General features: G+C 36.9%; 1 protein-coding gene across 2 annotated transcripts in view; it reads right to left on the bottom strand.

The window, feature by feature from the left end:
* The window catches only part of LOC120208583 (polyribonucleotide nucleotidyltransferase 1, chloroplastic-like), a 37,072-nt gene that overhangs the window by 22,426 nt on the left and 687 nt on the right, over positions 1–13,959 (bottom strand). For both annotated transcript variants that reach the window (XM_039207809.1, XM_039207810.1), the window contains exons 2-9: positions 13,711–13,779; positions 13,463–13,569; positions 13,333–13,375; positions 12,738–12,821; positions 4,068–4,132; positions 3,807–3,963; positions 2,541–2,597; positions 1,558–1,671 (exon numbers count right to left, since the gene is read on the bottom strand). In XM_039207809.1, coding sequence (XP_039063740.1) covers positions 1,558–1,671; positions 2,541–2,597; positions 3,807–3,963; positions 4,068–4,132; positions 12,738–12,821; positions 13,333–13,375; positions 13,463–13,569; positions 13,711–13,779 — 696 coding nt within the window. The remainder of the gene's footprint in view (positions 1–1,557; positions 1,672–2,540; positions 2,598–3,806; positions 3,964–4,067; positions 4,133–12,737; positions 12,822–13,332; positions 13,376–13,462; positions 13,570–13,710; positions 13,780–13,959) is intronic.

Genomic DNA, 13,959 nt, shown 5'->3' with positions numbered 1-13,959 from the left:
TTTTCCCAGAATGTTTGTGTTGTCTATAAACAAGAATGGGAAGCTTATTGAGTTTGGGGAGTTTCGGTCAACAGTGTGGTCTTGGCATGTTAATATGAGAAGGCATTTGAGTGATTGGGAACTATCTCAGTATGCTGATTTAATGGCTTTGATCCATAATGTCACTCTTTCTCAGGATTTATCAGATGGGTTGGTTTGGTGTGGAAATGGGGAAGGAGTCTATACTGTTAGTTCGTGTGTTAAGTCTTGTCGTCCTGCTGGTACAGAAGATCCTTTTTGGAAGAATTATGTTTGGAGGGGTTTAGTGCCTCCTAGAGTGGAGGTATTTTTGTGACAAGTGGTGCTGCAGAGACTGCCAGTAAAACTTGAGTTACAGAGGAGAGGAGTCGCAGCTATTGTTGATGTTGCTTGCCCTTTGTGTGAAAAGGCGGATGAAACCTCATCACACTTATTATTTTCTTGCTTGGTGGCGTGGTCTTTATGGAACAAATTTATGAGTCTTTGGGGAGTTTCTTCAAGTCAATGCTCAAAGTTTTATGGTTGCTTGGGATGAATTGGTTCCTAATTCTAAAATTTGGACCTTCATTCCGAGGTGGTTCTATGGACAATTTGGAAATATAGGAATGCCGTTGTGTTCGAGGGGGGAAGGGTAGATCAGATTGATCTATTCTTTATGGCAAGATGTAGGTTGGCTGCTTGGTTCCTAGCTTACTACAAGGTTGTATCTATTTCTAAGGACTCCCTAATCTGTGACCCTACACTTGGGGACTGTTGCTCTTTCTCAAGCTCTCCTATTATCAAAGTTGTGTCTTGGTCTCACCCTCCAAAGGGCTTTATTAAGTTGAATGTTGATGCGGCCGTGACTGCAGATTGGAGGAAGAGTGATGTTGGGGGCATCCTACGGGCTCACGATGGTTCGGTGTTGGGTTCCTTTCAAGAGGCTGCTGGTCCAGGTCCTCCTATTTTGATAGAACTTAAGGCTATTAAGAAAGGGCTATCCTTCTTTGCTTCGATTCAGCAGAGTTTTAAGGATAGGTTATTAGTTGAATCAGACAGTAAATTAGCAGTAGAATGGGTCAAGAATATCGACCGCTGTCCCTATGTGTACTCAGACATTGTGACAGCTATTGTCGATATGATTAGAGGTTTGAATGGGAGTATTAAATGGGTTGCTAGGTCAACCAATGTTGAGGCTGATAGATTAGCTAAGGCTGGTATTGGATAGATACGATGTTTTTGTTAGGTTGATTGGGTTATCTGTTAGGCTTTGGGTAGGTTATTTGTAAGAGAGATTGTATGGTTGTTTTTAAGTTTTGTAATTTGTGGTTATCAGTGAATTATTTAGGCACTCTTTTCCCCCTTCTGCTGATTAAGGAGCACATTGTGATCCTCAATCATGAAGGGGGTTTTTAACGAGGCCTACCATTCCTATCAAAAATAAATAAATGAGAGCTACCATCATTGAATTAGATCACAAATATTAGTAAAAACAATATCAAATTAATTCAAAAAAATAAGACAATACATGTTAATGGGAACAAAAAAGAAGGGTCATACTTCCACGAGCTCATAAAGCTCAGGTGGTGGCAATTTGATAGCATCAAGCATTTTGGGTTTCCCACACTTCTTGACTAAAGCCTTCACAGCACTGCAGATTTCTCTCACTGCATCCTGTTATTAGTGATATAGACAAGATAAAATATTATAATCTGTAGATTTCTTTGGTGGCATTTGTTAGATACTTCATATACTGGGGGAAATGCTAACAAACTTTCAGCATAATGATGCAGGACAGATATAGTAAATGCATAACTGCAACTAAAAATGCATATGCACGTATCTATTTATACCAGTGAATATAATCTCTTCAACTTCTAAAATAGAACAGGTCCCAGTCAAGAAAGATACGGTTAATACTCAATGCTCATTCATTTCAAAGTTGCCTATTGAGTTTCCTACAATTAATAAACCAAATACCAAGAAGAAGATATAACATAGAATCTAAAATACACATCCAAGTGACATGAAGAAAACAACAAACTTTTAAAATATAAATAATCTATCAAAAAGTGGAGTACACAAGGACATCAATAAGACGTATCTAATGCAGAAAACAAGAGAAATCAACATGCCTTTAAAATGTATATAAGCTATCAAAACGTGAAGTACACGAGGACAATAATAAGACATGTATCTCAAGCAGAAAATTAAATGAAAATCTCAATTAAATGGTTACAAACCCAGTCCTCTTTTATTTAATATAGAATTGAATTTGAACTTTCTTTCGAGGCTTTCATAATAAATCTACCAAATTCTTAATTTAACACATTCAATTCAAATCTTAGCCTCTCACTTAAACACTCTCTCTCCAGTCCTGTTTACTAGGTCTAACCAAGGAAGTAGATTGATACCATTGCACTAGGACATAACAACTTTAATGGAATTGTAGAACTTAGTTCCTTAAATGACTAGAAATTGATAACTCGTGACTTAAAAAATAAAATAATAGATAAGAAGTATACAAAGTTCTAAGAAACAACCTGCCCCACTTGTACCGCTTCAAGCAACTTTTCTTCAGGAAGAAAATCACAATAGCCCTGTAAGGGATAAATTTTGGAAGCATTCGTGACTTTCAACATGCCAATGAGAGGTAGTTAAATAAGAAAATAAGTAAATAAGAAAACAAAAATCTGGAGCAAAGTATAATCTTGAATAGCATTCATACAGGCAAAAGAAGTGAAATAAATAATAGTAATTCAGCTCGTAATAATGATAAAAAAAATTATAATTGAACACCGTTGGGGAGAATGATTTATGATCCTTCTTTGACCATTCACCTTTTTTTTTTTGCATTTTATGTACCTCATACCATTCGATTATCGAGGAGCAGAAAAAAGTTATAAACAGATATAAGACAGCTCCACATCTATGAATCCGTTATGTCGGCGTGTGTGAATTGCTCACACATGACCAATTATCATGAACAAATGTCCTATGAGCAACCTACTTCAACATAGCATCAATAGTACGAATTTTTTTTCCTTAGGTATACAAGTTAAATAGAAGTACATTAAATGATTATGCAGTAAGTGCTCACTCAACAAGACTCGACTCTCAATTTCCAATCGCAAATGCAACTTATACAATAATTAACCCTATTATAAGAAATTCCATGGTCCTTATAAAGGTAACAGTTACCAACATCACTGCATACAACTAGGGAATGTCTCTGTGCATAAATTGTTGTTTATGAAATCTCTGATCTTCCTATCATCTCACCTGAGAAAGTGGGTTACACACTATCTCGTACTAATTTAAATTTAAACCATGTCCACTTTCTCATTCTTCTGTGAACTCATTTTATAATGTTTTTTATTACAGTTCTCAGACTGTGAAGATGCTCTATGGCAATCCCAAAAGAAATAACTTGCAGATGCAGAACTGTTAAACAAATCAACCATAAGCCTCATTCTAATCATGGAACAAAATAAAGGATATAACAACAAACAAGTAGAGGAAGAGACGCTGACTTTCATGATTCTTAACTGGAAATCCCTTATTACGACAATTAGAACAGACTCCAATGTCCAAAAAAGAGGTAAAGTTTATAGGAGACGATTTAGATGGAATCATACAAACAGCACATAAACCTATTAAAATATTTATATGAACAAAACAATAAAAGGAAAACATAAAATAAGATCCTTTAGAAAAGACAAAGATCAGCAGCCATGTGTTCTAGTAAATGGTAAAAGTTCATTATAATCCACTATATCCTAATACAAAGAATTAGGATTGAAGTTAACCTCTATCATTAATATAGCATTATCTGTGCCCGCCAAAAATAGGTCTAGTGTTGAGTCTTCCATCTCCTTTATTGTTGGATTCAGAACAAATTTATCACCAAGCAAACCAACTCGAACTCCTGCTATAGCTTCAGAGTGTGGAACTTCTGAAAGAGCTCTGTGGCATTTGTGAGCATATATTCAAAACAATATCCCGCATAATACTGTAAATATCACAAAAGCCACAAAGGTAAGCAGAACCGAAACTATTATAAGCCTTACACTGCTATACCAGCTGCAGTAACTGCTAAAGCATCTGGGCAATGCAAACCGTCATAACTCAAAACCTGAAAGATGAACACAATTTAGATATGAACCAGACAATGAAGTGCATATAAGACACATGTAACTAATGCCTCGAACTCTAGAAAGCAAGCATCAAAGATAGAGCACAAGGCACAGAGAGGAGCGTATAATGCACAACTTATCGGTCAAAATTACCCTCAGCAGATAATCTGTTTCATGGACAACAGAATTCTAAGTGTATATTGCTTTCGCACAAATATTACAAAATATATCAACACAAAACGAGAACCCTAAATGAAATCATGTACATAATCTTTTAGAACAATGATCAAACAAAGGCAACATTGGCATCCACTAAGACAAACATCTGCCTATAATAAGTGCTTTCCAGCTATAGATAGTGCAATAACATTCTGGACATGCATCTTTTAAGTATATCAAAGTGAATGTTACAGGGAGGATCTGCTAGCCAAGTAGTTCAGGTGACAAAGCAAACAGCTTCTATGGAAGGAAAATCCAGGAGAAGGAAACAGGGAAGTAAATTCTTTTTTTTTATATAGGAATTGAAGGCCTCGTTAAAAAACCCCTTCTTGATTAAAGGAGTTTAAAGAATAACTCTTTAATCATCGGAAGGAGGAAAAGAGTGCCTTAGGATTTCATTGAACATAAGAAATTACAAGATACAACCAGAAATCCACCCCCAACATAAACAGCACACCAAAAAACAATCGAAAACAACCCTAAATAACAGCATTAACTCTGCCTAATCCACCTTAGCTACAACAACAGCCTCAAATAAGACTGACCAGACTTAAAACCTGAGCTTGGCCCGAAAGACACCACAACACAAAACAACTTTAAGAAGCCAAATAAAACAAACGCCTCAAATCATATACACCAAGATCAACCACAAAGGCCAAGAGTTTCCAATAAAACGGATGCAGAGGAGCAAGCTTCGAATCACCTCCTTACAGGGAAGTAAATTCTAGAAGAAAATAGAAATATTTACCTAATGTTGCCCTTTGTACCAAATTATACTCTCTCCCTTGACCATGAAGCATGGATGCATTGACATGGAGGGAGAGGAGAAATCAACAGGGAAGTAAGTTCTCTTGGGAAAGATTACCCAACACTGCTCCCTTTGTATCAAAGTATAGACTTCCCCTTAACCAAGGAAGCAGACACAGCAACATGGGAATTTCTAAAAAAAAATAATGACTTTTCCATAAATTTTGGTACATCGCTATGCGCATGACATGTATCCCACCATGTCATGTGTCTGTGTTAGACATATGCACAAGATTAGCACAAAATGGTGAATGATGTGTCCATGTTTCATAACCTTTGACCAGGTACAAAGTCTAATAAAATTGCATATTACTGCACTCATGTGACATATAGTTTAGTTTTAGTATTTTCCTAATGAAAACATTGTCATATATGCAAATATTTCCGCAAAGGAAAAATAAAAGAATAAATAAAAATCAACATGTTAAAGTTTGAAGTGGTAATACAGGTAGACATTTCACATTAGAGGAACAATTTCTGCTCTACACATAAGCACGATAATTTTTTTTTTTGATAGGAATAGTAGGCCTCATTAAAAACCCCCTTCATGATTAACGGAACTTGAAAATAGTTTCTTAATAAGCGGAAGGAGGAAAAGAGTGCCCTAGGATTTCATTAACCTCAAATAATTACAAAGTAATACAAGGTCTAATCTCCCTCAAGAGATAGAAAACCAAAAAGAAGTAGCCCTTAACAGAACATAATTATCAACCAATACCAGCCTTAGCTAGGACGTCTGCCTCTATATTGGCTGTCCTACTAACCCATCTAATAAGACCTTCATAAACACTAAGCTTTTGAATAATGTCTTTAACAATTTGAACATAAACGACAGGACATGAAACAACATCCTTAACCCAGCCAATTGCCACCTTACTATCACTCTCGATAATCAATCTATCTTTAAACCTATGGCGAATAGATTCATAAAAATCTAATCCCTTTAGGATAGCTTTCAATTCCATCAAAGTTGGAGGCCCCGGACCAGCAGGCTCTTTGAAGGAGCCAAGAATCGAACCAGACATGTCTTTCAGAACACCACCTAAACCACTCCTCTTCCAATCACTAGAAGTAGCCGCATCCACATTAAGTTTAATAAAACCCTTTGGAGAAGGGGACCAAGGAAACTTAGTTAAAATCCGATTAGAATGGGATGAGCAAGAATCCACCAAGGAAGGGTCAGCAGTAAGAGCATCCTTGGAAATAGAAATATGATTTTCCCTAGCTAGAAACCATGAAGCAAGCCTGCACCTTGCTAGAAAGAAAATTCCTGCTCGATCAAGCTTCCCTCCTTCGAACACAATAAAATTCCTAGTTTTCCATATTGTCCATAAAACCACTCCAGGGATAAATGACCAAATAAGAGAGTTGGTCTTCAAATCAGTCCATGCTAGTAAGAATCTTTTAGCATCTTCATGAAAAACAGACTGAAAATTCCAATAGCCTATGAATTTAGTCCATATTGGCCAAACCACCGAACAGGAAAAAAATATATGAGATGAAGACTCTTCTTCTAGATTACAAAGATGACACAAAGTATCATTTATGCCCTGAACACCTCTCTTAACCAGAGTTTTCTTCACTACCAGCTTCTTTAAGATAACTTGCCAAAGAAAAGTCTCCACTCTCGGAGGCAGCAGGCCCCTCCAAACAATAGACTTCCAAAATTTAGCTTCCTCCAAATCGAAAGTACCCGAATAAGATAGATTGGCAAATGATTTAACAGTGAAAACCCCTTCTCCAGTCCCCTTCCAAAACAATCAACAGCATCAGCAGAAATAGAAAAATCTAAAATAACAGCCATCAAATTTGACCATTGCTCAAATTCCCAATCATTCAACTCCCTTCTCAACTGAACGTTCCAAAACCAGCCCCCTGAGTTGTATTCCCCAAACTGAAATAATCTTCCAGTTTTGTTCACTGCAATAGAGAATAGTCTAGGGAACATGACCATCAAATGATGATCCAATGCCCAAGTGTCTTGCCAAAACCGAATAATCCTCCTATTACCAATTTTATAGTTATATTTGCTTCTGATACTACAGCTCATCGAATCAGCTTTAAAATGATTACTCACCATAGATCTCCATATCTAAGAAAATTTAGGAGAAACATTATTGTCAAACTGCATCAAGGAAGAGTCCATTTTATATTTGATGCAAAGCATTTCCCTCCAAATCGCCTTCCTCTCAATAGCAAACCTCCAAGCCCACTTCTCCAATAATGCCCTATTCAACACATTTAAATTAGAAACTCCCAAGCCTCCTTCAATTTTTGGTTTACAAGCGTCGTTCCAGCTTACCCAATGGATCTTCTTTTTCCCATCTCCACCACCCCATAAAAAATTTGACATAATAGAATTAAGGGTCTTGTATACTGAAGCTGGAACCTTGAACATTGACAAAAAGTATATAGGAAGTGAACATAGGACTGATTTAATCAGAACCAACCTGCCTGTCAGTGACAAAGAGAAGCCTTTCCAGCCCGCTAACCTCTTATTGAAGCTTTGAACCACTGGATCCCACAGAATGTTGGAGTTTCTGTATGGACCAAGAGGGAGTCCCAAATATTCTGAGGGAAAAGAACCCACTGAACATCCAATCGAAGCTGCCCAATCCTTAATTTCCTCATCCTTTAAGTTCACCCCAAACAATTTACACTTCTTCAAGTTCAACTGAAGTCCAGATATAATCTCAAACACTCAAAGCACCCTCTTCACATTCAAGATCTGTTTTTTCGACACACCACAAAAAATTATAAGGTCGTCAGCAAATTGAAGATGTGTTAAATTAAAATTCCTCTCCTCATTTCTAATGACCAAACCCGAAAAAAGCCCCTCTGAAACAGCCTTAAGTATCAATAAATTCAAGAGTTCCCCAACTATATTGAACAACAATGGAGACAAGGAACAACCTTGACGAAGACCCTTAGCCATTGGAATTTCCTCGGTTGGAACCCCATTCACCAATACTGAAATAGTTGCTGATGTGATGCACTTCGAAATCCAACCTATCCATCTAGAATCAAAGCACATTTCTTTCATTATTCTGAACAAGATAGGCCAGTCAAGAGTATCATATGCCTTCTTGAAATCAACTTTAAAAACACGTCCTTTTAAACCATTCTTCTTCAAAAAGTCGATCCCTTCATTGGCTATGAGGGAGCAGTCCAAGATTTGTCGACTGGGGATAAAAGCGAATTGACATGGACAGATCAAATCTGAAATGCAGCTCCTAAGTCTCCTTGACAGACATTTAGAGAGGATCTTATACAAACCACCAACTAAGCTTATAGGTCTATAATCATCCAGACCACCAATGTTTGAAATCTTTGGAATAAAAGTAATGAATGTGTGATTTATTTCATGTTCCCATTCCTTCCCCAAGTAAAAATTATGAAAGAATTCCATAATATCTTCCTTAAGGATCTGCCAAAACCTCTTGAAAAATCCCAGATTAAAGTCATCAGGACCCGGAGCTTTGTTACTACCACAAGCATTCACAATATCCCAAACTTCCTCCTCTGAAAATTCCTGTTCTAAGAACTGAATCTGCTCCAAAGAAATTCTGGAAAAATCCAGTTTTAAGTCATCAATTTCTAAAGTAGATCGGTCATTGTAGATCTTAAAAAATAATCTTTTACTTTGGCCTTAATTGCAGTAGGGTCTTCAATTGTTTCTCCTTTAAAATTTAGTGCAACCAGAGCATTCCTCTTATTCCTAATTGTAGCAAAGGTATGGAAGTATTTAGTATTGCGATCCCCATCTTCAATCCATTTAGATCTCGAGTACTGAAACCAAATCTGCTCCTGGATCTTGTAAAGTTTCCACAATTCTGCTCTATAATTTTTCAACTCTGTTAATACCTCACTAGCGACAGCACCTTGCTTTTGTTGAATATCAGCCTCTATCATCGAATTTTTCTTCTCTAACTCAGAAATCAAGGCTCCTATATACTTATCTCTGTTTCCATACCACTTCTTTATTGCATGTTTGGTGTTCCTTAAAAGACTAAAAACACCTGCCTTCTTCTGACTTTTCTTACAACTCTGTATAGAAGAAATAAGCAGATCCTCAAAACCCTCCTCATCCATCAAATAGTTGAATAGTCTAAACGGTTTTTGACCCCAGTCCACTCCTTTATTCAGAAGAACTATACATTGTGATCTAACAATGATCTTGGTAGAAGAGACTGCATAATGTCCGGAAACAACGCTAGAAATTGACAATCAACCAAAAAACGATCCAATCTTACAAAAGTGGGATTCTCTTGGTTATTACACCAAGTGAACCTACCCCTATTCATAGGAATATCAATTAAGCTCGTATGAAGAATGAACTCATTAAAGATCTCCATTGAACTCCTATTTTGACCTCTGCCCATCTTCTCATCTTCTTGTAAATAGACATTGAAGTCCCCTCCCACACAAACGGGATAATTCTGTCCACTAAGAAAACTGCTTAATTCTTCAAAAAAAACAGATTTTTCCTCCTCCACTGCTGGACCGTATACATTGATGAAACCACAACTGAAATTATTATTCCAAAATTTACCAAAAGTAGCTATAAATCTCCTGCTAATAAAGTGACTATCCAATTCAAAAATATTGTCATCCCAACTGCACAACAGGCCCCCCGCTGATCCAATTGAAGGAGATTCCAAAACTCTTTTTAGCTTATTAATCCCACTTCTTCTAAAAAAAGACCTCTTAAATTTCTCAGTCTTAGTTTCTTGCAGCCAAAGAAAAGTAGGATTTAAGCTAGTGACTAAATTTTAAACAGCCCTCTTTTTCATTTTTCCCCAAACCCCTAACGTTCCATGAACATATTACTAACTTTGTCATCTTCATAAAAGGAAATAGGTACAAACAAAACCCTCAATCAACCAAATCTTGATTAACCCCATTCAAGCCTTTCTCTAGAGCTATGATTTTTTCCAAAAAGGCTTCTTTCCCTTCCTTAAAAGACACCCCCAAAAGCTTACTAACCTCCCAAGTTTCTACAGCTTCTTTCAATAAAGTCGAGAAAACTGAGGAGGATGTTGTATCAATGCTCACCTGGTCAAGGGCTTCTCGAAACAGGATCCTTCTAGTTCTTCTCTTCCTTCTAATTAACAAACCAGATTTGGATCTTAAGCATTCACCTTTTGAAAAGTAACCTTCCATCTCCCTCTCTACGCTCCCATCCCCAGAACCATTGTCAATGCGAGGAAGAAGACTCCCATCAGCAATGTGCTCTGCTGATAAACAAAGTTGTTTTTTAGTGCTGGAATCCACATCAAACTTTCTCTGCCTAACTATGATACCATCTGTTTCAGTCGAGAGGTTCAACAAATCCCCATACCAATATCTTCTTTCCCTCGACCTACTATAAACCCTTTTGCAACTGCTCAAACTTCTAGTCTCCAACACATCACTCTCTTTTGTGATCTTTCTTCTAGAACGATATAACTGTCTCCCCCTTGAGTTGATTCCTAAATTAGTTGAGACCAGTTCAACTGGTCTTAAGCTTTCTTCTTCGGCCTCTATTTTTGCATTAACCGACTTCTCTGCAATTGGGCTCGTCTCCAATACTTCAAAACATTTTCCTGTTTTTTCCTGCTAAATTAAGGTTCTCAATCAATTCCCCAAACTTATTAATTGTAAATGCTAGCCCAGAAATGAAACCCAAAAAGTCTTTTGACCCAGACTACCCAGAGTCTTCAAAATGGGCCTGAGATCCATCAGCCGAATAATTTTGGCTTCTAATCCCCAAACCTGCAAACTCACCAACTTTTAAACTCCCAACATTCTGACTTTCTGGCATACCACAATTAATACCTTTCCTATCTAAGGAAAGTCTTGATAGTTGTCTGTCCTCACTAACTCCTCCAGAAACCCGAAACACTCCCTGGTCAATCCAATTGTCCACTGACAGACGATTTTTCCTTGATGTACATGCCTCACCTTCCCCATGATCTGACAACAATCAGTCTTTATCCTCCTCAGACATAATCTTCTCAAAAAATGCCTCACCGGAATCCTCCACTGGAAAATTATTGAAAAACAAACTTGAATACTCACTTGTTGATCCAATCTTGATACTTACTTTGAATGATCTTCCATAAGATCCAAGAGTGATCACCTCTGGAACATCAAAGGGGCTTGCCACCCTCAATAAAATTCTTGCCATTGTGAGGTCTTCTCTTTTCCTTGTACTATCATGAATACCTACCACATTGCCCCATCTACCAGCCAACTTCTCGAAGAAGGATTCATTCCAACATAACAAAGGAACCCCTATTAATTCTGCCATGCAAAAGGCCATAGGAACTCCGGCCTCATTCAGCAGAGGTTCCACTCGTTCAAACCACTGCTTTAAAACCTCTTCCTTGTTGCTCCATAAATCCAGCATCTCCTCGTGAGATTTAAGAACTAACACGCAAGAATTCCATACATAACCCCATCTAGCAATTTGAACATCATAGCCTTCTTTTAGCAAGGCATTCCAAATGAACTCAACTTGAAAAGAGTATTTGATAATCCCTGTTAACGACCTCTTCACCCAGTTGGAACTTTCTGATGGAATATGCATTTCCAAAATATTTTTCTTAGCATTCCTCCTCTGGAAATCCTCAGACAATAGTTCTTTGTTCCCTCTTGTATTCCCATTTGACATCAGAGCATCCCTATAAGATCTGTCGTCCCTTCTGCTTCTGTTAATATTTTCTCTTTCTCTTGATTTTGAAGATTCTGCATTAATCTGACCAGAAACCTTGTTTGAAGAAGTATGCACCACCCCTGACCTTGAACGTTCATCCTTAAATCTGGCAGGACTAACTGATATCTTCCTTCCATCAATCACAACCCCGTTTAACTCATTAACAGCCCTCTTCAAATCTTCCTCCCTCTTAAAATGAACAAAAGCAAAGGTGGAAAATCTGTATTTTGGATTTCTTATTTGATTGGGAATAAAAACTCTCATAACAGGACCATGGACTAAGAATATTTCCCTAAGCGAACAACGAGAAACCCTCCTACTCAGATTGTCGATAAACGCCGACCAACACTTATCGGGATCTGACTTTTCTTTCAAATTCTCTCTCTCTACGTTTTTCTCTCTCTCTCACTCATTTTTTTAAGCACGATAAATTTCAAAGCATGGTAAAACATCTAGGTCAGGCTCTTTCAATAAACTCAATACAACAACATATGAACAGGGAAGATGCAGTCCTTCAAATTAAAGAGAAGTCAAAAGGAATTAACAAGCAGCCAAAAAAAGAAGCTTACCAAGCATGGAGAACAAAGAGGGTTGGTCACCTCTCATTTTAGCTAACGTTTGAAATAATAGCAGTAAACAATATAAAAGATTTATTTAGCCACGGCTGACAATCAGGATCTAAAACCTTGTTGAGTGGATTTAAAACAAATAAAGTTCACTATTTTTTTTACATCATGTTCTCAAGAATCGCTAAATTATCAAATTTCGAAAAATGAATTTTCATAAAAACACAATATAAATCAAAATTGCAAAAGTCAACATAAGCCAGCTAAAACGCTTTGAAGATAACAATCATGTGGGAAAAAGAAATAAGATTTTACCCAAGATAGTAACTGAGTTTCATGGTAGAATCCCTTGAGCATAGTTGGACGCAATGGCCTATCAATCATCCGACAAATAAGAACCTACAAACAATAAGGTAATGATAATAGTAAATGACAACTTATAAGGCATTTGAATTAGTGACTCCTGAAGTGATGGAAGCCATAAAATAACATCAAGTTATTGAAGAAAACTGAAGAAAATAGCTTCTCAGACATCAAGTCCTGTGCCAAATTAAAATACAAACATTATCCTAGGATAGTCAGTTTTAAATACTAATTTTGAGAAAACCTAATCAGGAAAGTGACAATAATGGTGGTCAAAGTAATAATTTTCTCAGTGGGTCTCTTACCCTTTAATGGTAACCTGGAGAGTAATATGGGCAACTGAAGCATTGAGTATTCTAACTTTTTGAACAAGGACATTTTAGTTGGGACAAATACAAATATTAAGTGATTAAATGATAGAATGGATGAAGCAACCACTTCCAAGCAATATGGTATTGAAATACTTAGTTAGTGCCCATAGTTCTAAGAATTCTTCATATGTCAACTAGGTCTAAAAATTCCACACTTGGATAGCTGTGACTAGTACCTCATTATCCTTTGTCTTCCCTTCTCGTTTAAAGAAACCACCACTGAAGCAGCAGAAAAATATTAAGCATGATACATAAGTTCATTTCAACTAATTAATGTAAAGAATGAAGGATAGGAAAAAGACACACCTAGTCCGACCTGCTGCCGAAAAACGTTCTTGATAAGTAACACTAAGGGGGAAAAAATCAGAAGGCTCACTTGGAACATCTGATAAACAAACAGATGTGTATACAATCTACAAAAAAAATAAAAATAATCATAAAACCTCCACTATTTCTTTTAAAATATGAAAAGTATACATGATAAGCACAAATCTAAATGCATTGAATTTGAATATGTTTTCTTAGGATATGCATAGAAGAGAATTAGCACTTACTGTTTCTCCATCAGTTGCCATCACAGAACCACTAGCTTGCCTCCCTATATGACCTGTCTCAATAAGAATCTGCAACAAACAACAAAATTACTTATGTAATCTGCTAAATAACATCAGGTTCAGCACAGTATTCACCTGGTTATGAATATGAAACCCAAGAAGAAACAACACCAAAATAAAAATAGCAATTTAACTAACCCAGAGTGCAAAATCTGAGCAAGAAAAGCAATGCTAAAAAGTTACGGTCAC

The sequence above is a fragment of the Hibiscus syriacus genome, unplaced genomic scaffold, assembly GCF_006381635.1.
Source record: "Hibiscus syriacus cultivar Baekdansim isolate YM2019G1 unplaced genomic scaffold, ASM638163v2 tig00016637_pilon, whole genome shotgun sequence".
Taxonomy (NCBI): Eukaryota; Viridiplantae; Streptophyta; class Magnoliopsida; order Malvales; family Malvaceae; genus Hibiscus; species Hibiscus syriacus.
The sequence above is the reverse complement of the archived record's forward strand: the minus strand, read 5'-3'. Positions and strand labels throughout refer to the sequence as shown.